This window comes from Coturnix japonica, chromosome 1, assembly GCF_001577835.2.
Source record: "Coturnix japonica isolate 7356 chromosome 1, Coturnix japonica 2.1, whole genome shotgun sequence".
Taxonomy (NCBI): domain Eukaryota; kingdom Metazoa; phylum Chordata; class Aves; order Galliformes; family Phasianidae; genus Coturnix; species Coturnix japonica.
The window spans coordinates 112,686,586-112,714,524 of record NC_029516.1 but is presented as its reverse complement, the minus strand read 5'-3'; the positions used below and the strand labels follow the sequence as shown (position 1 = coordinate 112,714,524).

General features: G+C 41.4%; 1 protein-coding gene across 2 annotated transcripts in view; it reads left to right on the top strand.

Moving 5' to 3' along the window:
* Positions 1-258: 258 nt before the first annotated feature.
* SHROOM2 (shroom family member 2) overlaps positions 259-27,939 on the top strand; it is a 110,497-nt gene continuing 82,816 nt past the window's right edge. For both annotated transcript variants that reach the window (XM_015886877.2, XM_015886870.2), the window contains exon 1: positions 259-495. In XM_015886877.2, the coding sequence (XP_015742363.1) occupies positions 301-495 (195 nt within the window). In that variant the 5' untranslated portion in view covers positions 259-300. The remainder of the gene's footprint in view (positions 496-27,939) is intronic.

Genomic DNA, 27,939 nt, shown 5'->3' with positions numbered 1-27,939 from the left:
GACTGAGGGGAGAGAGGCTCCCCGCGAGGTACGGCGGGTTTCGCCCTCGCGTCGGGTTGCGAGGCTGCAGAACCTCCTCACGCCGTCCCAAGTTGCCACAAGTTGGAGCCGGCCCCTCGCCGCCGGGCTCCGGTATCGGAGTGAAACAATACCCCGGGCCGAGGGAGGAGGCGGGGGCGGGGACAGCTCTCCGACCGCCGATGGGGCCGGGCCGGCCGGCGCTGCGGGGCGGGTAGCGGCGGGGCGGGCAGCCGCCGGTAGAGGCACGGCCCCGGCCCCGACGGGCGGCGCGGGGGCGCCATGGAAGACGTGGGGCTGCGGAGCGGGAGGGAGCGGCTGCCCAGCGCCGTGCTGGTAGAGCCCGTGGTACTGATGGTGGAGCAGAGGGCGGCCGAGGGCTACAGGCTGGTGGAGGTGCTGCTGACCGGCGGAGCGCCATGGGGCTTCACGCTGAAAGGCGGACGGGAGCACGGCGAGCCCCTCATCATCACCAAGGTGAGGAGGAGGGAGTGGGAGGGAGGAGGTGCGGCTCCATGTTGGGCACCGCTGTCTTGCGGCTCCGGCGAGCGGGGGCCGGGCCCGCACCTGCGGCGGTGGCGGAGGGCCCGGCCTGGCCGCGCTGCTCGCTCGGGCCGCCTCCCGGCCACGCAGGTGCTGCCGAGGACACGCGTTCCCGTTAGCGCCGGGTGTTGAGCCGGCTCTGCGGAGTGCGTCGAGAGAGGCTTTAGGACAACAGGTTGTTGCGCAGCGTCAGCCTACGGCTCGGTCGGAGCTTCGAGGGCACGGTCTTGTTACTCATTAGCGCTCAGTGAAGTAGGTGCGAGTGTTGGCTGTCGGGGTGTGGAGTGAAGCCCGGCTGTGGGCCCCAGCTGCTGAAGGACGGACAGAGCGGGGTCTGGAACCCGCCGTGCTGACACCGGGCTTTCTCTGCCCCTGCCCCCCCGGCACGTGGAAAACAATTAGGGTGACCTTTTGCATCTCCCTCCTTCTCTAAACAAAAGATCTGTGGATAGTGACCAAATCCAAAGGCAGGGGGAGGGGGAGGCTGCTGAATTAGTAGGCACTTTCTGGCTGGTTTTTTTCTTGGCTTTTCTTCTCTAAGTTCTTGTGTACTTACAGCTTTAATCTCAGAGTGTTGGGTGTAAGTTAAAGAAGTAAATAACGCTTAGTGAACAAATGATTTTCATCTGGATGTGCTTTGCCTGCAGGATCCCCGTCCCCAATAACTGCTGGGTTTTCCCATTGCGACAACTTTCTTGTCACACAATCAGAAACACACTGAAATGGATCCATATGGGATTAAAAAAAATAAGAAAATCCACATTAGAAAAACATTTGGCTCCAGATCTGTAGGAAAGAAATGGATGCTCTTGGTCCGCAGGTCCTGTTAGAAGTACATGAGAAATGTCAGAGGTCAACAAGTCCTGTCTTATCCACAGCAGAAATTTACTGTTCTTATTTTTCAGCTTGTTTCACTGTGGATTTTTGAGTTGGTTCATTTCTTGGCATTACTTTACAAGGGACTTTTTGAGTTAGGTCTCTTCAGATTTTTTTTCTCTAGATCTCTTCCTTGCTGCTGTTTTCCAAGCAAATGTGTTGGTAAATGTCTGTGCTAAGAGGTGGCTCTGCATCTGTTGGCCACTTACTGGTATCTTGAACTACTGAGTATCGAAACTACAGGTATTTGAGGAAAGAAGAAAAGAGCTACTTACTATGTGTCTAGTAGCTATTAAGTGCCAAATCCAATGATTTCTCCACTCTGCTAAGGGCTAACTAGCACTACATCTAAATGCTGATCAGTGATACTTATTCACAGTGTTGCTTAGGTATTAAGCAACAGCCTTTAAATATTTGTGGCATGAGGATGTGGCTGTGGTATGCGGGAAGAAGTGTCTGGGGATGGGAACCTTTTCAACTGGGTCTGTTACTCAAGTAATAATGAAGGGGAACCACAGCCTTCTACCTCCTGAAACCATCGCTACTGACCTGGGGCAAAGGGACAGCCTGGGTCCTATCTTTGTGCCTGAGGTTTTGCTGTGGCACTACTGGTCTGAATCCTTCAAAACCTTGGAGAAAAGACACTGATTTTGTTTGTTGAACCTTGTGTGGGTGTGAGGTGGATACTGAGCTCATCCCGCCAAAGTCTGGGGCTGTTCTGGGGGAGGGAAGGTGCATGATGCGGGATGCATCTTTTTAAGGAGAGGAATGTGACAAGGTGTGAACGGAGTTTCAGATAGCAGCTACTTAAAGGGAGATTTGTAGAATTCTGCCCTTCTCCTTTCTCAGCACCATCTCTAAAACCAGGTCAGCCTTTGAAGAAACTTGCACCTTTATGTCAATGTTGGAGGTGTGTGGTGTAAACGGTTCCTGCTGTCTTCGCTCTGTGTGGGGCAGCTGCCAGAACCATCTGAGAAACAGCACCAGAAAATGCTGTAGCTCAAAAAATTAATGTAAAAGCTTCAGCTGTTCATTTTGCAGAGCTTTTTTGCATAGTTGTGTGGCTATTTTACTAGCTAACAGGAAGAGAACTTTCTTCTGTAACAAGTATCATGGGGGGGTGTAATGCAAGAAGTGCTGCAAAAGCTGTTTGGGAATTTCTTGCTTTAATTGAGTAGATTTCAAGCTCGTAGCGTCCTTTGATCCACCAAACTACCAATAATGGCTGAGAGAAAGGCACGCTAAGCAGGAGAAACTCTATGTTTTCAGTCTCAGCAGGGAGATAAGCATGTGTGCAGCCACTGGAATGTTGGGACAAAAAGCGCTGCGTGCACACAGTGTAGGGAGAGGTCAGCCCAGAGTCATGCTGCTGTGCTGGGTACCAGGCAGCAGGAGCACCCGGTGACCCTGGCTACTGGGAGCTTTGTGGCTGAACTGGGGCCTGGAGGATATCCTGAGCCAGGCAGGTAGAATACTTAGTTCACCTGCCAGCCCAGTGCCTTTGCTGTGTTTTATTTCCTTACCTTTTTGTTGCTGCTGCGGAGGCATGGAGGAAAAGAGGTACATGATATGGCTTGCTTGGTCTTCAAGCAGAGCTGGTCCTAATGCCTGCCCCACCCACGTGCCACTGGTGCTGCTGATATTTAGCTTAAGAAAAAGAAAAGCTTATAGTTGTTGCCGTGTTGCTCGCTGCTGTTTTTATAATGTCCCTTAAAAATGCTTGACATTTTTTATGATCTCTGCGTCTGTGCGATAGCATTCCAAAAAACTGCCCAAAGGCAGCTTGTTCTTGCCTAATTTGACATCTTGAAAGAGACAATCTGCTTTATCTAGTCGTGTGTGCTTGCACAGAAGGTGAGATGTCTGCTCTGAGGAGTTTAATTAGAAGTTTCACAGGCTGTAGCTTTCACTTTGTTTTTCCCTCTCTTTAAAGAAACCAGCTCTGGATAGGAAGGTCTGACTGGAACTCTTGAGAATGCGAAGTCAGAGTGCTCGGCTGTGAATCTTGTGAAAGTCTCCCATACCTGCGTTATCTTGATTACTTTTACTTTAAAATGACTCTTATCTGTGATGCTCAACTTGTAGTGTCAATCAGGGCATCGATTGTGAGTGATGGACAGAAGGTCATTTCACTTATTGCGCTAGCAGTAGGTTGGAGAGCTCTGCCATTGCTCTGCAGTCAACATTATACTTGTTACATTGATATATATATGAAGAAAATGGTAGTGTATGCATTTCAAGAAAGAATGATGTATCATTTGAATAAGTCCCTCTTTTCTGTCAGCTTTACAAGGGCCTGCAGCAATACCTCCTCAAGCCATGATCTCATTGCAGTCTAATCTAGGCTGGGCTTGGCTGGTATTTCGGCAAGATTTCCAAGTGAAACCTGGACTGCTGCAAGAAGTTGGATTGTTGATTTAGCTGATAGGGTTCTTGTCTCCTGAATCAGGGCTGAATTCATGCCCCAGCTGGAGGTGCTGTCTTTCCAGAAGCAGCAGTATCAGGCAGACTTGTTTATTTCTCTTAATTTCATTATACTTTCCTAATGCTTATGGTTAGGTGTGAACAGTAGTTTGTTCAGCCTAATTGTTTCAATTGTTGATGTGAACGTTTCTTTATTAATTGGGTGCAGGACCTCTCCATGTGATTTTGTATCAATTTATTTTTCTAGCAGTGGGTGAAATTATTACTATTTCCATTTAAGTAATTGTGTTTTAGGTAGTTCTTTACCCTTTAGCCTCAAGAGCAGGCATTTGCTTTGTGCTGTGGTGTTTTTTGTGGGACAAAAGAAGCTTTTATGGTGTTGCAAACAGACAAAAAGGAGCGTTTTCTAAAGTAAATGCTAGTTGCTTCCCTCAAGTTAGCTATCTGCTCATATATAGTAGCATTTTTTTAACCTTGGCTGGGAAGTTTGGTGTCAGAAAACCAGTATTTAGTGTTAATCTCTGGAAATCACTGACTTCTTCAACAGAAATGAGGTCAGCTATGTGAATAACTGACCTGTAAGCTATTAGGATGTGCCATACTATGGCTGAGAAATAGAGCTCTAATCTAGTCCTCTGTATCCTACGAAGTGTTTATTCATTTCTTTCTTCACTTCTAAAAAAAATAGTATGTGAAATTTTCTTCAGTGTCTTTTTTTCCCCTCTACCATATTCCTGTGGTGATCAGCAACAAGCAGAATTACTCAGCTGTGCAGGAAATAATTTGAACGTGTATATTAAATAGCAATTTAAAATGTGCTTCAAATCACATTCAATATTTCTTTTTAAACCTCTGTTCAGCTTCATAATTGATTGAAGAGGTCTGTCCTATGTGAAGGCCTGGGCCTTTTCTTTGTGGTGCTTAGTTTGATAGTTGAGAAATTTTACGGGAAGGTTATATGTTAGAAGTAGGCTCAGGAGTAAAATAGCATCGTGCAACCTATCTTTTCTCCTTTCCTGATACCTTAGAGGTTTGTGGTTTTTCTTCAGTACTGCAGAAACTGTTTGGGCTTGAGTGGTGTTTACATTTGTCTGATTGCTGGATCCCAGGTCTCGATTATGGGAAGAGGAGTTTGATGCGAGAAGATACTGCTTTTCATTTGTATAAACTGATGGATGAAGGAACTGCTCTCAGTTTTAGTACTTGGGCTGTTGGGTGAGCTCTCTGTCAGGGTGATTAACTTATTAGCCGAGTGGTGCCCACCTTGCTCATGTACTGCCAGTGGTCTGGCTTTGGCAGTACACAGTGCATCAAGAGTATCAACACTTGAAATGTCAGTAGAGTTGGAAGCTCCCTTCAGAGCTATGTTGGTTGTTACATGTGATCTGCAGACTGCGCAGGGGCTTGAAATGAGAGAATAAGGTAAAAGACATGCAAAGCTTCAAGTCAGTTTAGTTATGTGCTTAGAAGTCAGGGCTGTGAGATTTAAGAGATGGTTGGTGTGCTTGTGGTGCTGGAACCGCATCTTTCCTTTGTGTTTTGTGCTGCCTCTCAGGACACAAAGGAATCGGGATGCTATCTCTAAAAGCAGCACTAAGAAACTTCCTTAAAATAAAAGCACACTTGCAGTGTTTGGATGCACCGGTTGCTTCCACGTTTCTTTTTTCTCCATTGCTTTTCCCACTGCTGGCTATGTAGACAAAATCAGAATGGCCAGGGTTGAAAAGGACCACAAAGATCATGTAGTTCCAACCCCCTGCTGCAGGCCGGGTCACCTACCAGCAGACCAGGCTGCCCAGAGCCACATCCAGCCTGGCCTTGAATGCCTCCAGGAATGGGACATCCACAACCTCCTTGGGCAACCTGTTCCAGTGTGTCACCACCCTCTGTGTGAAAAACTTCCTCCTGAAATCTCTCAAATCTGTCATGGAAATCCATCGTGATTTTCTAGTTGCAAACAGAAACGTTTGTGTCTCTTGAGTCTAGCAGGATTGGTGGGTTTGTGAGAACGGTTAGCACAATAGGAACTTATTTGAATGCTTATTGGTATAATCTATTTATAGTTTAAACATCTTCTGGTTTTAGTGTCTGTTGCTACTTTTCATTATGGATTTTGATACTGCCATAGGCATTAGCATAAAAATAAAAAGGCTTGTAGTTATTGCTTGTTATAGAGAATTGCCAGTGATGCCATTTATTACTTAGTTACCCATCATGTTTGTTTATTTCTTTAAAGGGAAAAAACAATGTGGGCTTGTGTGGTGTTTGTGTGTGCTTTTCTTAACAGACTATATGTATTTTTTTCCAATAGAACTTGATGCATTTTGTGTTCTCTTGCTTAATGAATATTTAAAGTACAGCAGTGTGGAAAGAGCGCAGCAAATGGGAAATGAAACCTACTCATGAATAGATTAGAGAGAACAGCTCTGTGGAAGTCACCAAGCCAATATAGCATCGTACAGCTGAGCATCTTTTTTCTTGAGGAAAGCCGTTTGGGTTTGGTTTTCTTACGGATCTGTAGTCTGCACAGAAAGTACTTGATTTTGTATGGACCTTGTTCCATGGGTCATTTTGTGTTAGGAGTCTGAGATAAGTCCCAGACATTCAGCGGCGTTTACTTGTTTGGTGATATGGTGCCTGAAGAGTTTCCCAGGAGAGGTAAAGTAAAAACTGACGCAGTTGTGTTGAGACATTATCCTCTTAGAACTGCTGTCTGTTGCTGGTATTTTGAGCCTGTTTGACGTAATTGCAGCTGAAAATCTTTATTTTTTACACATTTCTAAAGCGAGATGTCCATGCTTTTCTCCAAAACTTATGATGTGTTTTTAAAATGGATTTTGGTTTTTGTTTAATGAAGGAAACAGGGCCCATACCCAAAAACATTGGAAAATCCTTTGACAAGATGGCCCTTGTGCCCCGGTGGCGCAAGTGGTAGAAGTGCCGCTCTGCTACACAGGAGGCTTGAATCCCGGGGGTTGGGCTTGATGATCTCTAAGGTCCCTTCCAACCTGCACGAGACTGTGATACTGTGAAAATCCTTTGAGAAGATGGCACTTTTTCTGAATGTCCAGTCTGGTTCATCAAACTATGCAGGAAAAGGGTACACTAGCAAGAACAAGGGCATTTGTGCAGTTAGGAGATGGTTTCTTTCCCCTCACCCCCACCCTTTAAGTTATACAGTATCAGTGTTCGGTCTCTAAGCAATTCAGAGCATTTGTGATAAGCGCAGATCGGGTCGGGAAGATAAGAAAATGGTTCCTGCAGTGTGACAAGTTGTTGGGGGATCTTCTCAGTGACCTTTTGCATGTAGTCTAACTCCCAAAAGAGACCGAGCCTACTGCTTGGTAGTGCTGCAAAGGCAACTAATTACTTCATTAGGAAAATAAATAGGTACGCAATTGTTAGGTTGGATCTTCAAGTAGGAGCACATGGAGGAGAAAGTGTGATGGTAAAATGGAGCTGAGCATTTCCAGGTTCTCCTGAGTCCTGATGAAACACCAAAATTGACAGAATGCTTTGAACTTCTTAGAAAAGGCATGATAACACTGGCACTGAGGGGGTAAGTAATGTGCTCCTGTACTTCTGCCTCACTCTTTACTGGAAAGAAGGAGGCCTTCCCCTCTGCCACCACCTCAGCTTTCTGCTCCCTTAAATCTTCATCTCAATTGCTAAATTTAGAGTTTTTTGACTGATTTAATTCTTCTACTTACTAAGCCACATCCATCACCTCTGGTAAATGGTTTAGAAAAGCTATTAGCATGTTTCTTAAATACAGGGTTTCTAAAGAATTGTACGTAGAGAAGAGTGCTTGAAGGACAAAAAGAAGCCCATTGCTTTATTTCTGCTACTTTCCTTGCTTCTGTCTCTTAGCTGTTCTGCCAGTCTTACAGCTGAGATCAAGACTCTGTTGTACAGATTTGAGTTTGCCATGTCATCTAGAGCAACAGCGTATTGTTTGGTTTTGTTTAAAATTGAGCATAGCCTTTTTTAAGAAATGGAAGTATATCAACTTTAAGTAGGTTTTTATTTTTTTCCACGGAAGGAGATACAAGTGCAAGTGAAACTTGCAATGAAAGACTCTGGATTTTGTTTTAGAGTGAGTTCTTCATTCTTAGTCCTTCTATTGTACTGCCTCTGTAATAGACTTGCACTGAATAAATAGCTAAAGTGGAGAGACCCATTAATGGGGAATGAGAGCACAATAAATTTGGTTCTAACTGAAGTGTAGGTACTTAATGTTGTATTCAGAATTGCAGCTTCAGTACTTTTCTTCTTCAGTAAAACAGATAGATGTTCTCAAATTCCTTTACAAAGCTATACAGTAAACAGAGTATTTGGGATGTTTTTTGTCTCTTGAGACAAAACATCCTTTTCATACGCTTGCTTTGAAAGCTTCCAACAAACTGAAACAAAGCAGTATCTCCCAGTTTCTCAAATACATATAAAACTGTTGAGAAACTTTCTGGAAATAAAAGTGATTTTGCATGGTGGGCACTGTAATAAGTTACTGTTTGGACTAACAGTATTTGGGAGCTGCATATTTTTCAGTAAAAATGTGAAGGGTGACGGAGCACTGGAACAGGCTGCCCAGGGAGGTGGTGGAGTCTCCTTCTCTGGAGATATTCAAGACCCGCCTGGACGCCTTCGTGTGTGACGTGGTGTAGGGAACCTGTTTTGGCAGGGGGGTTGGACTCGATGATCTCTAGAGGTCCCTTCCAACCCCTACAATTCTGTGATTCTGTGATTTAGGATAGTATCAGAAACATGATTTCACAGTAAAGGAAATGAAACGCATCCTACACAGTATCACTGGTATCATTAGTCATCACTGTGTTAATTTTATTAAACAAATAAGATGCAAAAATGAGTTGTGGGTGTCTGGCTGCTATCTGATGTAACCAACACTCCAACTGCTGCTAATTAGTTGGATTCAGGGGAGTGAAATAATTACGGCGTGATGTTTTCTTTCCTCTGTAAATACATATTTTGCAGATGTGGAGAAAAAGGAGCACATTAGATTTTATTACGAGATGTTTGACATTGCCTTTTTTTATGGAGCAGCAAAGCATTCCTTTCGCAGTCATTAAATTACGTGGAAGAAAGATGTAAACATACTGTGCTGACATAAGGTAGTGTTTTGTTGGGTGTTTAAATGTGGAAAGAATGTTATCATCTTAACAGGAAAATCTTTAAGCTTTATGTGTCTGTTAAATATAATTAATGTTTATAATAGTTATGTTAAGATTTAAGAGGAACATACCCTTTTGATATTAGGTGTCTCATAAACAATTTCTAGTCTGTTTCTTACATGATAATGTTTTGGTAAGGTGCTTTTATTTTTGAATAGAAATGGTTATTGTAAAGGTAAAAATAAATTCTCTTAAGTTCAGCCCTAATGCTGTGAAGTTATTTTTACTTTTCTCAGTGTTGCCAGAAGAATTTAAAGCTTATGGTAAGTTTCCTTCCCCCCTCCAGCTTAAACTATATGTTTTTAGAATGTGCAAGATTTTTGTTTATATTTCTTATTCTTTTTCTTCTGTTTTGTGAAGGGTAGGAGCCAACAATTTGCTTCCATAATGACAAAATTTAAACTGTGGTAACTTAGTGAAAGAAATTTTATTTCTACAGCCTGCCTATGGGAAACGTTGTTTTTCTGGGCTGTGGGGGGAGACTGCTGTCCAGAGCAGGGAGGAGGGCTGTGCCTGTCCTGACACCTGGAGACCTGAGGAGTTTCTCTGATTGCTTAATCTGCTGTTAGGGAGAGGTGTAAGGCAAGTCTTTTGTTGCACAACTGAATTTCTTCTGGCTGATTAAGGAATCCTCGTCTTCAAAAACAGCACAGACATAACCTATTACGTCAAATGTGATTAAAGTGTGAGGGTGGAGAAGTGTATGGCTTCGGTGCCATTTTGGTTCCGTGAAGCAAGTGATGAGTCTGAGCTTACAAAGCTTCAACACAGAGAAACAAATGTCGCGGAAACTGGAAGACCTTTTAAATGATTTGCCTGTTTCAGCACTAATTACTTGTGTGCCGTGCATGGTTGTGTGGCATCTCAGGTGCTGAATAGGAAAAACAGTGTTTCCTGACCTTTGCAAAGCTCTGTTTCTTGTGAAACAGACAGTGCTGAAATGGTGACAGACTTTAGAATCTTCATAGTAAAGTAGCAAGCCTGAATGTAGGCTTTAAACTGGAAGAGGGTAGATTTAGTCTAGATAGGAAGCAATTATATACCATGAGAGTGGTGAGACTGCAGCAGGTTGCCCAGAGAAGTTATGGGTGCCCCCTCCCTGGAAGCATTCAAAGCCAGACTGGATGGGGCTTTGGGCAGCCTGGTCTAGAGGGAGGTGTCCCTGCCTATAGCAGAGGTTGGAACTGGATGATTTTAAAGGTCCCTTCCAACCCAAACCATTCTATGATATGGAAGAAGTAAGATAGTTTGTCTTAAAAGGCTGTAATTGTGCTATTTAATGAAGAGTAAATCCTTTGTAATAGAAACTGATGCTTTGTGCTTGGGTATAACTGGTTTCTTCATAAATTGTGTGTGGAAGTGTACAACTAGTTGTCTTTTTACTAAATTAAATCCCACTACCTACAATGCACAATGATCTACTACACTGTTTCTTGATGGGAGTAATATACCGTCAGTGCCTGGTAGATTGGTGGTGTATTTGTGGCTCACTGTCACATCCTAAGATGATAAGGTAGGATACGGGTTTCAGCAGAACGAAGGGAGCCATGTGTGTGTTTTGATCTATCTGCAGTCAAACCTAAAATTGGTGTTTATTCACTGGCATGTGGCCAGCACTAACTGAAGGTTATATACAATATACAATGCTCCAGTGCATTGTATCACTGATTGGTACAATCAACCACATCACGCCCTAGCACTAAAGGTGTTGGGCTAACACAGACTTTGCATTTTATATCCAGCGCCGCAGACAGTAGGTCTTAAGCAACCTCGTTTATTTTGGTGGAAACTGACTGGGAAATTGCATGAGCACTTAATTAACCAATTAGAGGGAGTGGAGATGAGTAGCAGGGAGTGGCAACGTGGTGGTGTGCAGTCACACGCCCAGCACTGACTTGCAGGCTGCAGTCTGGCTGACTCTGGGTGAAAATTAATTTTCACTGTGGAAGTTGTTTTAGAAAACAGGAGATCAGAACTCACAGCTTCTGAATTTTCATTTCAGAGCCATTTGAATTTTAAATTTCTGATTTATGTATTTATTTATTACCAGTTCCAGTGCTAACTTTAATTCTTCTTGCAGAACTACATCTAGATCTGGACTGTTTCAAAACATTTCAAGGAAAATTCTTCAGGGATGTATTTCACTGTTAATGGTGAGAATAGCTGCTGCCTTGTAGAGCTTCAGTTTACAGTTGGAGTCAATGTCCTGAATATCAGCTCCTCTCCACCTCCCAAAATGACAACAGAACCAGAAACCACACCCCAAACAACGTACAGGCTTCAGGCAGTGGACAATCTATTGCTTTTGCCCTACTTTGATGAGAGGGAAGAGAACATGTCCTGTAGGGCCATGGAGTCTGAGATCTTGTGTGTTTGTGAGGACAGTGGGCTAGGGTTGTATGTGTAACACTTCATTATGGAACTCTGGTTGTTTTGCTGAGTGAAAGATGCTGCAAATGTGATACTCTCCTGATAGTTTTTGTGTAGTTATTTGCTTTTGACTTTTAAGAGAAGACATCCTACTGGCATCTGTGTTGTCACGGAGTTACCTAAATCAATCTACGTCCATGACAGGGGGACAGTAGGCCCATGGGCTCCCCTCGGGCCTCCAAAAACAGGAAGGAAAAAGGAAAAGGGGGTAGGGAGATGGGAGCTGGGCTCAAGGAAACAAACAGAGCAGTGGCAACGATCTAAGAAGGAAAACTTATTTTACTAACTCTGATATCGGAATGCAAGATAACACAATATAATACAATCTAATTAAAATTGAGGCTAATAAATCAAGTAAAATAAGGGAGAGAGAGGTTTCCGAAGACCAAGAAGCCTACTTTGAAGTTGAAGGTGCATGGCTTGGAAGCACACCCACCCCCGCTGCCAGGCAGTGAGAGAGAGCCAGTGTCACTTCCATGACATATTTCCTTCTCTGACCGTGAGGTCCTCTGGGATGTGTAGTTCCTCTCTGTGCTCCACACAATGTTATGTTGTGGAACAACAATAGCAAAAATTACAGAACCACAACGTGTCATTTATAACCTGAATTGCACTTTTCCAAAGCAGTAGGAGCAATGATAGCTTGTTGTTTCCTTGCCCACAAGCTTTGGTTTTTCTTCATTTGGATTCAGGAGCTCCATCTCCAAATTCTGGAGAGGAGTGAATGGTAGTCATTTCTTTCCAGTGTTTGATCTTGGACCTTCCTGATTTCCTTTAAGCTATTCCAGTTTTCTCGTTATATAGAAGTCACTTTCCTTTATTGCTTTCCTAGCCTGACTGGTTCTGGACTCAGTTGAACAGACAGAATCTTTATCAGTTTCTCTTGGTTTGCTGTTTCTATCCCTAGCTCCAAATATTTTCACTTTATTCAGCTGTCTGCAAGTTGGCCTATGTGGCCTTCTTCCTTTTTCCTTGACAACTCTGTTTAAAGCACCAGCTGTACAAAATGTTCAGCATGGAGGATCTCACAGGACTTGTAGCTGATTAAGTCTTCTGACAGCTGTGCACATTCACCTGGAAAAGTATCCTGACTATTGGTATATAATAGAATACATCAGTTTTCTCTACTATTGTGACTCATGCAACTAAGACGCCTCATCTAGCCTGTGTTTTGAAGAAAATGTTGTCTAGTGAGCTTAGTGCATGTCTTGTTGTGTTTGCTGGTAGTTGTTCAGGCGGTAACTGCAGCACAGCACAGCACCATGTCTCTTTTTGGGGATATTTGTGAATTACTTCTCTCTCCAGTTATTCTCAGAGTTGGGGCCAGAGGATAATGACAATGTAGCTGCAACACTTTAAAAAACAGAACTGGCTTTAACATACAGTGACAGTAAAAGGAACTTTCCATTCTTTCGCATGTATTATTCAAAGCTTGCAGTTCTGGAAGGAAAGCAGGAACACCTTATGACCTCTAGCATATGCCAGTATTTTGTTTTGGAGTTAAAAATATATATAGTTGACAGTTTCAAACGTGTTTTGTTTTTATCTGGTGTAAGATCACTGATCAATTTCCTGAACTGACCAAAATTACAATGATGGAAAAATCACAAATTAAGTTGGGTTTTGATCTAGTAGACCCTCTTGATACTTAGTCTGTTAAAAAAAAAAAAAGGAATGGACTTTGGGATTCTAAGCTAAAATGCTTTGAATTGCATGATGGTAAAATGAAAAGCAAGTCCAAAGATCTGTGTTCTTTAAGATCCACTGGTTAGTCACAGAGGAACTGAACGGTGAAACTTTTGACTGATACCATTCAGGTTAAGTACAGGAAGAAACAGGTTTTGTTTTGTATTACATCATGTTTGCAGGATACTTGAATGAAAATATGTGGCTTTGTTGGTGTTCAAACACAGCTTTGTAATCCCTGTTTTTCCATGATTATAAGGTTGTTTATATAAGATACGAAATCAGTTCATGCTCTAAAATTGTACAGTATTTTCATTCATTGGTTAAACTCTAGATGACTTTTGAGAGTAGAGTGGGTACAGCTGTGAATTTCTTTAGTCATTCTACATTATCCTGGTTTTCTGATTTTTAAAGGACTAGGATTTATTCAGTAGTTCCTTGAGTATCAGTGAGACTACCTTGATAGAAGTCATAACTAAACAATTTTACCTATTGCCCTGTTTCTGTGTAATATTACTATATCTGTATTGTTTTTTATGTCAGTGATTTTAACCTTGTATTTAACATTATGGTAGTATTTGGATTAAGCATCCTTTGTAGGTTGTTCTCTGAATTGTAGGAAAGTCTAAGTCTTCTCATTCTCTTTTCAAAGAGCTCATTTAACTGTGAAAATAAAGGCTCACAGAATCACAGAATGACCCGGGTTGGAAGGGACCTCAAGGATCATGTAGTTCCAACCCCCCTGCCTGGCAGGGCCACCAAACATACACATTTACTAGATCAGGTTGCCCAGGGCCCCGTCCAACCTGGCCTTGAACACCTCCAAGGACGGGGCATCCACAACCTCCCTGGGCAGCCTGTTCCAGGGCCTAACCACTCTCCTAGTGAAGAACTTCCCCCTAACATCCAACCTAAATCTTCCCTCTTTTAACTTGAAACCATTTCCCCCTTAAAATATTCAGTTGACAAACGCCTTGCAACACTGGGGCCCGGAGTTCGAATCCCCCCTGTGGCACAAGTGGTAGAAGTGCCGCTCTGCTACACAGAGGCTCGAATCCCGGGGGCTGGACTCGATGATCTCTAAGGTCCCTTCCAACCCGCACGAAACTATTAGTAATTCGGCTTCCTTGGTTTTCTCATTACTTCTATAGTGATACCAGTTCCTTCTTGTGAAGTCGAATGTACTACCGTTAATGATGTGTAAATATATATGAATCACATCCTGTTTTTAATGAAAAACAAAGATTTGCTTTGCAATAGGTAGGAACATGTTCCAGGTTCTTAGGTACTAAGTTAATATAGCAAACCTCAGTGACCATTCCAAGATACCGCCCCTGTTGATGGGGAGGCAGAGTTTTGTTAGATTCTGCTTGTGCTCACCCACGTGTTCACATCAGTCAGTCATTCATTTCTGCTTTTGAGTTCAGATCGTTTCTAGAACCTAGGAAATTATCAATGCAAATTTCCTTTGAAAAACAAATGTCTAAAAAATGTTGACTTTTCTTTTTTCCTGGCTGCTGAGCCAAATGAAATCTCTCATCTCAAAAGAGACAAAGTTTGTTTATCTCTAAGATTTTGGTCGCTACAGGATTTTTTATTTTCAATGGTATTGTTTCTTATTTATCTGCTTGTGCTCCTTAGACAAATGGACAGTGCTCATTGTGTGCTGAAGACAGTGGAACAGTGTATAAGAGAGTGAACTTATGTGGGTTGAGCTGCTGCTGATTCTTTTTTCACCTGTAGAGCAGCTTTGTCTTTCTCCTTGAAGCATGTTGGCAGGCTGTTCTGTCAAGAAGATACTGCAAGTAGTGACATGGAGCTAGGCAGAAATATTTGAAGCAGACTTAATACCAGTGCAACAACATAGCGTGTATTGCTTAAAGGTAAGCTGAATAAACACTGAAGAGGGAACTGTGTAGTAGAAATAGAGCACTTGCATGGAAAACTGAGCTGGTTCTTCTGATTCCTATGTGCTTTGTGCCAGGCAGTATCTGCTTTTTCTGAGTGCAAAATGTCTCTGCAACCCTCTGCTTAGTATTGATGGACAGCCATTTTCATAAGACTGGATGGCCTCTGTCATATAGCAAAAAAGCCAGAAATGCGTGGAAGTGATTTGTAACACGTAACATTAATTAGCCTGCAAGTGGGTGGGATTTCATTGCAGGCAGTAACGATGTAAGCCACAGCCTTGGTTATGGATGTGGACTATTGTGCCTTCTGTTACTAGTGACAATCTCCGCTACTGCTGGCTCCCTGTTTTCATAAGGAACGTGCAATAAGTAGCGAAGTCCACAGCAAAAGGCATGTTATTCTAAAAAAAATGGTAGTCTAGTAATGTGTGGATCCGCGACATGTTCTCTGGTGACTTGAGATCTGCTTCCCTGTAGTGAAACAAGAGGTAGCTCTTCCACCCCTATGGACAGCCTGTGCTGATTGTAGAGCCAACAGAAGGGTTTAAAGTGTATGGTTGCCCACTTAGACTTGCTTTGAGCAATATACTCTGTAGTCTTTTGGCTACATGCTGAAAGTTAAATGTGCTTGCAGGGAAAGCTGAAGTACGTAGTTCCCTTCGTATATGTTTTGAAGCTGGAAGTGTAAATTTCTTCAGATACGTTTATGCTGAGTTGTACCAGTCATTTCAGTTTGTTCTTCTGAGAAGAGTTCAGAATCATCTTCCCATTACTTCTGAGGAATCTGCTTCTTGCTCTGCCAGACCAACAACACGCTTGAAGCTGCCTGAAGAATGTAGTAACAAACTTCCTGAAATTTTATGAATATTTCACTTCTGGAAGGTAGAAACTTGTACCGACATGTTTGAAATGCTCACCACACAGCTGTGGGATTTGGTATTCCATGCTTTGAGACAATCCCATGGCTTGCTCCGAGGTACAGTCCTGAGAGGGTGTGCAAGAGCCGCAGAGGTAATTACAAAAGAAAGATCAAAATAGCAGCAGTTTGTAGTTATCTCAGTGTATCAGTTGCGTGCTTCTGTTTCTCACAAAGAAAACCTCCTGAGGGAGCCTACGTCATGCTGATGTATGGTTGCTCTGTCATAACTTGGCTGCAGTCAGCTTTGTGACTGAGCACTGGAGATAGATGAAGACATTGTTTCTTGCTGCTTTGTATTTTCACAGGGAAAGAACTGCAGGAAATAAATGTGGTAAATACATTTAAGCAGGTCACGCACCTAGTGATATACTGAGCATCCCACTGATGAGGAAAACATCTTGGTCTCACCAATGTAAAGATTTCCATCAAAGGTTAGGCATATATATATATATATATATATATATATATATATATATATATATATATATATATAATGTGCATGTGTGGGTTTTTTTTCCTTTATTTGCTGGAATCACTATATAATAACTTACACGAAAATTTCTGTGTATTCCTGGAGAGCAGCTTCTGATTTATTTTGCATTTTAAACTTCAGACGTTTTGAGAGGCCCATTATGATGCATCCTGCTGGTTCAGATAGGGAATAAATAGTTGTTAACACTGAAAAGCTCAGGAGAATGCTAATTTCAATTGAAGTTACATTGCCTTGAAAGAGTCTGGTTTGTTTTATGTAAGTGACCGCTTACAGAGTCACTGCAAGTGAGAAGAATGCTTCCGTGAACTATTTTTATTTAGTTGTAAAATCTATTGAGGAGCTACAAGATATTGCTTGTGGTAGCAATGGTAATGGAAGGATGGTTGGACTAGATGATCTCATAGGCCCTTTCCAACCTTGTGATTGTAGGATTCTATGAAGTACAATTGGAAGAATTTTATTTGGTCAGAATAAGACCTTGGCATTCTGAGCTTTTGTAAACCCAACACTGAGTAGCCTTAGAGGCTAGACTTGCAATTTCCTCATGCAGATTTGAAATTCTTGGCCCTAATTCTTTTATTTTATAAATGATAAGTGGTGTTAGTGATGAATCTGTCAGTAAGAAACCTCTGTCAGTATAGACTCTACGGGTTGTGATTAATCTACTGTTCAGACTGGATGAACCAGCTGTAACTTTCAAGTCAGTACTGATTCATTTTCATAAATAAGATAGATAATAATGCAGATTTGTATCAGTCCCTTGCATTTTTTAAAAGCTTCTGTTAAACTTTGACATTTAAATAGATTCAAAATAGTCTTCATGCTCCATATGCAATTTTGCCATGAATCTTATAGGCTAAATGGCACAGCACACGGTTAAAAGATTTTTGTAGGATAACTACATTTCCCTATTTCTTTTCCTTTATCATTGACTGCATTTGTATACTTCCATAAGTGTCCTTGTCTCCAGAGTCAGAGCTCTGGTTTTGTAGCTCTGACTTGGGGTAGTCTTTCTTTGAGTACCTATCTTAAAGATGTGGTTTTCTAGTGCTGTTTTTGGAAATGTGGTTGCTCTTGGAAACAACATCTGTTAGTCCTAACTATAAGACATTGCCTAGATACAACATGAATGTGCACCTCTCTAAAAATCTCTTACCTATAATTGTATCCTTCTCTTCCAAGCTTTAAAAAAAATACAAAAGTCCCCACTTTTCTAGCTTTATGCATTCTGCTGTATTTCCAGTTTCAAGTGCTCTTTGTTTAATGGATGGATTTCCTCATTCCTTCCCCTTCTTCCTTCTCAGCGTGGTGTGACAGGAATATTGTCTGGGCAGTCATCTGCTGTATCTAAGAGCGTGAGGACAGCCATAGTGAGTAAGGACAAAGTCTACTCAGCATGGTTTTCTGTTTTTGCAAGGACCTGGTAGTTAATAATTGAGGAATGGTTTGAAGAAGCAGGTGAAATGTGATGTAATTTAACTATTTCCCATCCTTCTGATGCAGTCTTTAAATATCAAGTTAGAGCTGTCTGAAGCACTTTTGTTCAAATTCAACTAACAGCCAAATTAACGGTGAGGCTGTTCAGTATGTTTTTTCACTTTACTATTTTTACACTTTGCCCTCCACAAGCAATATGATTCCTACTTGCTTTTAAGAAAAAGGTACTATTGTACATATCTATCTACTAAATGACTTTAAATTTCTGAAAAATAACTGTCCGTCTCCATTTCTGTATATTCATAATGGTATCTTTCATGGACTGAGTATGTGATAATTCTCCTCACATCTTTTCTAAGCTCAAATCTCCTTCCTAATTAAATTGTCTTTCTGTAGATGTCAGTCAGTGTCTTTGAGCAAGCTGTTATCCTTGTCACTTACTTACCTTTATTGGTTTTGCTGGGCTCTTGGGTGGGTGGGTGGATGACAATTGCACACAGTTTTCTGTTTATGATGCCATAAGGCATTGATATAATACTGTAGTATCTATGTGGGTAGGGAAGGCCATTCTCTTTTGCATAATTCAAATGTTTGCTTACCTGTCTGTTGCTGGACACCGAATTACTGTTTCCAGAGCGTGGTCCAACATGATATAAAGTCTCTGGTGTTCTCACCATTGCCTGTGGTTCTGTGTTTACTGCTTGTTGGTGTGTGGTTTTATTTCATACATTTTTACCTTATCTGCTGCGACTTTAAGCAATGCAGACTTGTATTGCATGGTTCTTTGCAGCCACTGGAGTTTTGGCTAACCCAAATAGTCTTTCATCATCAGTAAACACTGATTATTCATCGTGTTGCCGATCACTTATTTAAAACAAATAAATGTGTATGACACTCCATGGGCTATAGTGTAGAAACTGGCCTTTTTATTTTCATTCCTGACTTTCTTTTAGCTGGGTATTTGAGAGAACTTTTAAGTACAGTTTCTTTAAGTGGTTTTGGGTTTGAAAAAAGAAGTTGCGTTGCTTGGGTAATTTTTCCCCATGTTGGTTTCTTCAAAGAATTTTAATACAGCTGTGAGATAGAAACCCACAGAAATCGTGGGGAAATTGTGGGCACAGCAGATGGAAGAGATGTCATCAGTAAGTGGGTAGAAAGCACAGTGGTCGTGTAGTTTCCTGAAATTCTCATGGTGGTCACTTGAGGCTGTTGTAAAGATTAATTTTATATACCACCTTCACTTTGTGAGGTTGCAAGTTTGAAAATGAGAGGTTGTGCTCTGTAGTATGCATTGCTTTATTGGGTAGTCTATCATGGCAGGTCATTGTGGGTTTTTTTTTTTGCCTTTCCCACTCCTTGCTGGTACTTCAGTTTGTGATTATTGATGCTGCTTTTGCAATAAATGTCTTTGGTATGTGGGGATTTCTTAGATGATTTTCTTTTCCTGAAACATTTTTCACTGAGAACTTTGCAGACTGCATTGCTTAGCCATTAGTATTATCGTAATAACTTGCTCTGTGCCTGTGGTTACGCACAGATGGTTACACAGCTTCTTGCTGCAGCTCCAAATTACTGATTTTTAGCTTCCCAGATAAAACACGGGGGCTCCTTTTTTTGATCTCTGAAAGTTTCTGCTGAGTTCTTGGAATTCGTTAGAATAACAGCATTGTGATTTTAAGTTAGCAGAAAAGACTATGTACAAAATAAAACCATACCGTCCTATCGCTCTACAGAGAATTACTTGAAATAAAACCTGATTTACAGTGCTAGTGATGTGCTTGATCTCACAGACACCTGGGCGCAAAGGCGGTTTTAAACAAGCAGCTGTATTTTTTCATTCCGCAGTCCTCCTAAACTCTGTTTGTAAGGCAAGAACCTGATCCCGTTTTCCAGTCGGGATAATTACCGGAAAAATTTGAACATATTTCACTATGTGCAAGACTGCGCGCGCACACACACAAAGGAACAACCTAATTATTTTTGTAAATTAAGCATTCTTTAAATTGTTGCTTAATAAGATAATTGGCCCTGTGTTCTCTACAGAAGGCAGCTGTTTCTCAGTAAGGCAGTCGTGTTGGTTGGGCTCTTGGCCATCCAGTCACTTGTTGGATTCTCTGCCCAGTCCCAACTTGTTGATCTTTAGAGATTTTTCAGTTCTGCTTCTGAGGCTCCGATACATGAGGATGACTGGGCCCAAAACTATTTTCATGCAGTAAGAATGTTATGTGCTTGTTTTTCTTTTTTTCCCCCTGCCCCTTACGGTAACAGTATCTGCTTGTATTTCTCTTGTTCCATTTCTCTAAGTGCTTAGACAATACAGTTCACTTAGCCAGCACTGTCCGTGTGTGTCATTTGCTTTTCTCAGGTTTTAGGAAGCATTTATTCTGTAATAAAGCCATGTTGTTATAATATTCCTCTTCTCTTATTTGCAAATGAGACCTCAGGTCTCAGTGAGCTTTCTGAAATACCTTATCTTTGGGTAAGTTTCTTTATTTCTTGTGTCACAGTTGGGATTACTGGAAAATCAGGGCGCGTAAGGTTATGTTGTGAAGTAGGTTTTACCCTGGGACCTGGATCATACTCTTAGGATTTGATCAAAGAAAACACTTCTCTCTTCAGATCTCATTTTGGCAAAAGGAACTTCAGTGTAAGGTTCAGACTTCCCTTGCAATCACCTTCTGTTATTTTGTCACACCCTTGTTCACTTACATTTGTCTGAGCTCAGCTGTGCTTTACTTAAGTGAAAACATGGTGACTCCCAGTGTGCTGTGTGGGCTGGCTGATTGGAAAATCCAGCAGGCTGCCTTGTTAGCTGAGCTGTGGGTTTGATTTACTGAAAATCTGCTAATTAACTGCAAGGTGCCAGACTGCCTGTGTTCCTGTGTGAAGAAGCTATGTTGCACTTAGGCTGAGTTACTAGCAGATGGTTTTCTATAATTTCTATTAGTTGATTTTATTTTAATTTTTTCCCTTGTTTAAATATAAGGAGATGATGCTGGCATGAGGAAAGTTGAAATAAAATGTACAAAGGAGGGCAAAACTTGTGGGAATGCTGAGCAGAAACATCTTTTTCAAGTATAAGCCCGACTTTGATTTTTTATATTGTGTTGTTAAATAACTAAGAAGGAATTTGTGATCTGTTTTTATGATTGTTCTGTGTAGCCTTACCACAGACCAGTCTGTGAAGGGTTTGTGCTTCTTAGTCCTTTCACATAGAGATATTTGACAAATGCAGACTTCCAGTACTTTCAAACAAAAAGTAGAGCAGTAGTAGATAGTAATACTATCTATGAGAGAAATGAGGCCATCTTAAGGGTATCATTGCAAAAACAATATAGAATCATGGAGTCGTTTGGGTTGGAAGGGACCTTTAAGATCACCTAGTTTCAACCCCCTGCTATGGGCGGGGACACCTCCCACTAGACCATGTTGTTTAAAGCCCCATCCAGCCTGGCCTTGAATGCTTCCAGGTAAGGAAGGGCATCCATAAACTCTCTGGGCAACTTGTTCCACTGTCTCAGCACCCTCACAGTAAAGAATTTCTTCCTGGTATCCAGTCTAAAACTACCCTTTTCCAGTTTGAAGCCATTTCCCCTTGTCCTGTTGGTACCTGCCCTTATAGAAAGTACCTCCTGAGCATTCTTGTAGGCCCCCTTCAGGTATATGTTGGAATTATTATTTTTTTTCCTTTCCATTTGTTTGAGTGACAAAAATTTTCTGGAATTTTGCAGGTTAGAGCCACTCTTCTGTAGCATAGAGAAGCTGCAAAATTCTCAGGCTAGGTTCCATCTATTAAGTAGAAAGGAAAAATCTGGTCTTCAGACTTATTGTTCTGCCATTTTGTACAATCTGTAGACAATTAGAAGAACAAGGTAAGAAAATATTATTTGCTTTTGCTCTGTATAAATAAATGGAAGTGAGCGTTGTAGCAGCCAAAGGAAACATTCCTCTGTGATTGCAGCAAGGCTTGTCCAAAATAATAGAGCCGGTGTTTTAGAAATGCTTGGTTTGCCTTTGTTGTTTAACGTTTCAGACTCTTTAATGTATTTGGGTACATACCAGGATAAGTGTAAAATTTCAAAATCCAGTGGTGGAAGCCTTCTAAGACAGGACCACCTGCCGTGTCTGCTGTTCAGATTGCTCAGTTATATTATTTTTTTGTTGCAAACTGAGGATGCCACTCGGTTAAAGTACTATTTGAAATTACGTGTTTTGCTGGTCACCACTTCCTTGGTGTTGGAACAAGAAGTTTTATACACATGTCTTGGGGTGAAAATCTATTAAAAAAATGTTCAAATCAAGTGGAATCTCCAGGGAGCTGAATGGAGACTGAGCTGCTTCCATTTCTCATGAAATGAGGACTTTGTGAGGCTGCCGTTTCCCATGTGTATCAGGAGTTTTGCTTGGGTTTTAACACTGAAGTAAGTGTTGAAGATGCATGTGAAGCTACTTCTGTCACTCTGGTCCCGGCTGTACTGGTGGTTAATGAACAAGTTATGAATAATAAATTCTTTAGGCTTTAAACGTGTCTTCATGTAGCTTTTCTTACAGAAATAAAAAGCACTTTGGCATGAAACTTTAAATAAACCATGTAGTACTGTATAGTAAACAGTGATTTCTTTGGCTGAAAAGCATCTGAGTCAGCACAGAAGATGGTTCGAAACGTTCCTTGGTCTCATGCAAAAAAAGAAGTTGATTTGTGCCTAAAGGATGGTGGGCTTTGCACTGCCTGTAGTTTTAGACATTGAGTTGGATTGGTGTACCTAATCCAGATGGCAGGCAGGGTCATTGCTCTGCCTTACAACAGATCTTTGACTCTTAGCAGCGCAATCAAATGGGAACATCCAGTGTGCATAAGCAAAAATAGCTAGTAAAAATCTTGTAGGGAAGAGCTTCTAAATGATTGTAAGCTCTGATACAGAAGTACTTGACAATCTGTGAGCCATTTAAAAACCAAAAAGTCATCCCTGGCAGTATTTCAGTTTAAAGCTGCCTCAAGGAGCTGTTCTTTTGGCTGAGGTGGTGAGACTTACGAATCCAGCTGTAGAAAGTAACGTATGCCCTCCTAGCTACAGTTAATGTTGAACAAATGCTGTCATGTGATTGAATCTGCCCCTTGCAACATCTAATGAGGAAATCACGCTTTAATACTATTTAAGGTGTTAACATAAATCACAGGCAATTTAATACCATTTTAGAGCTCAAATGCTTTCTGCCACCTGGGTCCGTCACTTGGTTACCTCCTGGTAACGAGGTCACATTTTACTCTCTGGGCTGTGCTGTGCTGAGCATTTGTTCAGTGATGTAAACAACTACAGTGATAGAAAAACAGTGGGTAGGGGAGTACAAAAGTGGCATGTAGAACTTTTTTTTAAAAAAATGCCATATTTTGTGCACATCAGCTGGATTTGCATGGAAATGACATTTTGAGCAAACCAGTCTTGTAAAATTAAAGGATGTTTATAAGAGAGATCTACAGCGTTCGCAAAGAAATCAGCTGTAGCTCTTATTTTTTCACACTGAAGGTAATACTCCCTAGTAGGCTGGATCTGGTTTGCGGGATTGCACTGTGACTACTCTGCTGGCTAATGATGTGGGTCAGTGCTGGGCTGGGTTAACTTACAGGCCATTAGCCTGTATATTCTTGCTTTTCTTTCAATAATCATCATTATTAATCTTTTGAATTGAATATGGGAATGAGTGACCAAAACTCCAAGGTGACATTATTGTGTTTTTCATGGCAGCAGTGGACATGGTAGTCTTTCATAATGGGATTTTTTTTTGAATTTTATTTTTCTTTCTTCTGGTTACTCTGTACAGTTTTACCTCACAGCTCTGACTTGTGGTTGGTCCATGTCCTTTTTACCCCAGCCCCCCGCTGCAGCACCGGAACAGCTCAAGGTCAAGAATCCGGCTGGTAAAGGAAACTGTTTTGTTTTGCATTAAGATTAATGGAGCTTTAAACTAACCGAGAGAGGAGGATTGTTCTGCTGGAATTGTTAAACACATCCACCCCTTTCAGCAGATATGTTTTTGTTCGCAGTAGTGCTGGAAGTCAGTTTTTAACAGCGAGATATTCAGTGCATAATTCTTTTTTCTTTTAAATGGGAAGTGAGTTTGGATATGTATGGAAGTAGCAATTATAATTAAGAACTTAAGTGAACTATATTATTACTCACAAGGGGATTGTTCAGTTAGAGATGATTCAGTATTATAGTGCCTTTGTTCATGTGTATGTGGTATGTTAGATTATTCAGCATTGAGATACACTGACTATGGTTCATTTTTCCAAGTAACTTGATGGCAGTATAGAAGGAGAATGCAAAGCAGAGCCTCTTAGCCTTCCTTCGGGTCTATTTGAGAGGCAAAATGGTTTCCACCTTTTTCTCTAATTATCTTCAGGAGTCCTTTGGGGAGCAATATGGCAGCTGCTTAAGTAATTCGGAAACAGAAAATCTGCAAGTAAAAAGTCAAGTAGAGTTGTTCTGTCAGCAGTGTGTTTTTCATATGTGTGATCAGTTTGCTTCTGCTGATTCTTTTTCCTAATTTGTCTCCTTTTATACCCACATTTCCAGGCCCTGTGTGTGCCTTGCATGAGCACTGAGAAGTATGACCAGTGTTACAGCTCACACCCTCTGTTCATGTCTGTGTATTGGAGTCTGTGCAGCAGGGGAAGTAAAATGCAGCATCTCCACTTGATTTCTGGCTCAATCTGTTGTAGCTTTTCTGCTACAACCAAGTAATAACTTGTTAGTCTTTTTGAGGATGAGAAGTTCACTGCCTGTGTGCTGACCACAGAAGCCTGTTGTCATTAACTGAGAACGTATGCAGTCCAGAGACAAAATGGTAATGTTTTCTTCCAGATTCATGCTTCCAAATTCTTGAGACCTTTTTCAGCCAGTTCACTTGCATCTATTACCAAGTGAAGTGTTAACATCTTCTGCTGCACAATGCCTTGAAAGTACAGTTATCTGTTTTCATTTTCTCTCTGTGAGAATGATGATCACCCTGGAGGGTGTAGGGCAAAGACCAGCAATTCTGGGGTTCTCCTACAACTGGAGTTTTCTAAAGAAAATAAATCAGAACTGAATTTGTACAGGAATGCTTGCCTCACATTCCACACACTGAGTCAATTTATCTCAGGGGCTCTCTTTTTTCTCCTCCCCACCCTCCTTAAAAGCTTGGGGACTGGAAAAGGAAAAAAGAAGTTATATGGCAGAGGATAGGAAGAGATTGTAGCCACTGGTGCCAGGAATCATCAAGGAATGCTTAAGTAGTGCCTCTTGTGACAGCATCCAGTCGATTGGAAAAGCAGCGTGTGCCATCTGGCTTCAATTTTTTGACTTAATTAAATGCATGCAGCCGTTTATAACAACTCGGCTGAGATTCAGCTGTCTTGACATTTTGTAGAGAAATGGAGTTTGGATTTTGTTGGGGAAGCTACAATAGTCACCTGATTTATGTTGTTCAGTTCCCTTTCAGTGTGGTCTGTGCAGTTTGCTGATATTTGAGTGGCAGTTCTGTTTAAATAAACTCTAAAGGAGTTGCTGACTCTTGGAAGTCCAATTCAGTATGGTTTTTTTTCACTCCAGATTCTGGGATTTTTATTGAAACCACAGTTATAGCAGTGTTTTTTTGTTGCTGTTGTGTTTTGTTTTTTTTTTAACTAGCAAAAAGAGATTTTTAAGTTCAGCCAAGTAATTTGTCTGGGAAAAAGGAAGGTTTCTTTGTTGAAGAAGTTAGGTTACTCCACCCGGAGACTCCATATCAATGGGATTTTAGCTCTGAGTGGGGAGGCAGAGAGTGGAAGAATGAGGGGAAGGAGGAGAATGCTTTCTTCACTAACAGCAGGTCCTCTTTAATGCAGTAAATAACAAGGAACTACTTTTCATGGTCAAGCAAACAATCTTGTATTGTTGAAAGCGTGTCTTTTTAGTTCTGTCATCTGCACCATTACTGAAACAGTAACTTCCCTATGGGGATGAGGGATGTTGGGAAACAAAATCTCTGCAAACACCTACCCATGGAATTGTGATTGAATTAGTGGTCTGTTCTGTGAATGCTGATTTTGAGTCTTCATCATTTTGATCATTAAACATCTTTAAAAAAAAATAATGGAAACAGTATTATTTTTATTTACTATCTCTATGAGGTTAAAAACTCACTCTGTTGTCTTTAAGTGGCCTTATCAAGTTGACTAGTTTACTTGTGGAGTCTTAATGTAAGAAGTTATTTTACCATTCTCCTAGCACTCCTAGGCTGTCAGTCTTTCTCTTTTTCATTCATTTATAGAGGATGACCCCATTTATTCCCAGTTTTGCCTGTGGATGGGTGTATTCTTGGAATGCTGTTGTTAAAAAGGAGTGGTCTTATGGTTTCATATGCAGGAGTATCTAGACCTTTTCTAGTTCTATAATGTAAGAAACGTTTTTGCCTTCTAATCTTTCTAGATCTCTTATTTTTAGCGCATTATCCTTGGCCAGTTGCCACCCATTGTATAAATGGGGTTCTGCATCTCTCATTAGGAAAGTCAGTTTGCTTAGACCTCTTTAGCTGATCCAGTAAGTACGATATCCAGATCCCTCCTGCTGTGTCTTTACAGCTGCTCTGCAGGCTTGGGTTAGCTTTAACGTTTCATTTACATGCTTCTCTTTTTACCCCCTCTCTACTTGCCAAACTAACAAGCTCCCTAACCTGTGATGCTGTGCTGGCATGTATCTCTGGATACTGGAACAAGTCTCTGGTCTGCGTATTGAAGGAAAAGATTTTGGAACTGCATACCATGATCTGCATACCATGATCTGCATACCTTCACATCTCAGTTTCCCTTTATCCATTCATGCCTGAAATCAGTATTTGTGAAGAAAACGCTTTTTTGACAACTGTGGTATTTGGTCCACTATCTGTAACAAGAAAATAGGGAGCTGTCAGACTTCCTTGCCTGGCCCCAAGAGATCTCTCAGGGGTGAAGGACTCCTGGATTTCTGCTTTCAAACCTACTGACTTCTTGGCCTCTGAGTTCAGAGTGCTGGAAATGCTTACAAATACTGTTTCTTGCAGAGGAGGCACTTTGTAGTGATAACACAGCAACATCCTTCTAGATTTAATCTGATTACTGTAGGACTAATTGACTCAAAGCAGTTGGGAATGGAGGAATTTTCTTATTGTCCACCTGCACATGTAATCATCAGGGTGAAGAGAGGCTGGGTATTTTGAACAGCTTGGGCTGTTTGGAATGACTCTCTTAGTTGTATCTGCATTATTGTTTTTATTTAGTGCAAAGTTTAATACTTGGCTGAATAATCCCCTAAGTCCTTCAGTGATTATGGATAGAGTATCAGAGCATGAGATTCTTGTACCCTGGTGTGAGTGTATTTAGACTGTTTTGCTTGTGTTTCTCCCAGGCTGTTTTAGTGGGGCTTTTACTTGAACTCTCTGGGCTCTCCTGTAGTGGTAAGCATGTTCTTACATAATTTAGAGGAAGCATTTTTCAAGTAGTTCTACTTTATCCTAATTTTTGGAGTTTCACCAGCAGTACATGCAAGTAATATTGACAGCTTTACTAATCATGAGACAGGTAAGCAATGCAGTGGAAGCCTGAATGTTAGGAATAGATCTTCTTCTGGAAAGTGGCCTTCCTGTTCTGTTTCTCTTCTGCCCACATACTTGTTTGGAAGAGATTGTGGAGGACATAAACTCTGGCCAGAATTAGGTTGGGGTGAGAGGAAAGGAAGTGATTCAAGCTGGCAACTTGTACTTGGATTGAAGTTGGCAATGAACTGTTATGGCACCTCGTGTGATTCCGAATCGCAGACGATAACTCGAAAAGCTCTAGAAGGCCCCTAAGCTAGAGAGAATTACTTATGTTTAGCAGTGGGCTGTGATTCAAAGCATCATGCACAAGGTGATATCTTAGTTATTTAGGCAGCACTGTGAGATAAAAGTATTGTTTTCTCCTCAGCGTCAGAGCCGTATTGTTTTTCCTATTGGCTACCATGGTTTCGTCTTTGTGCT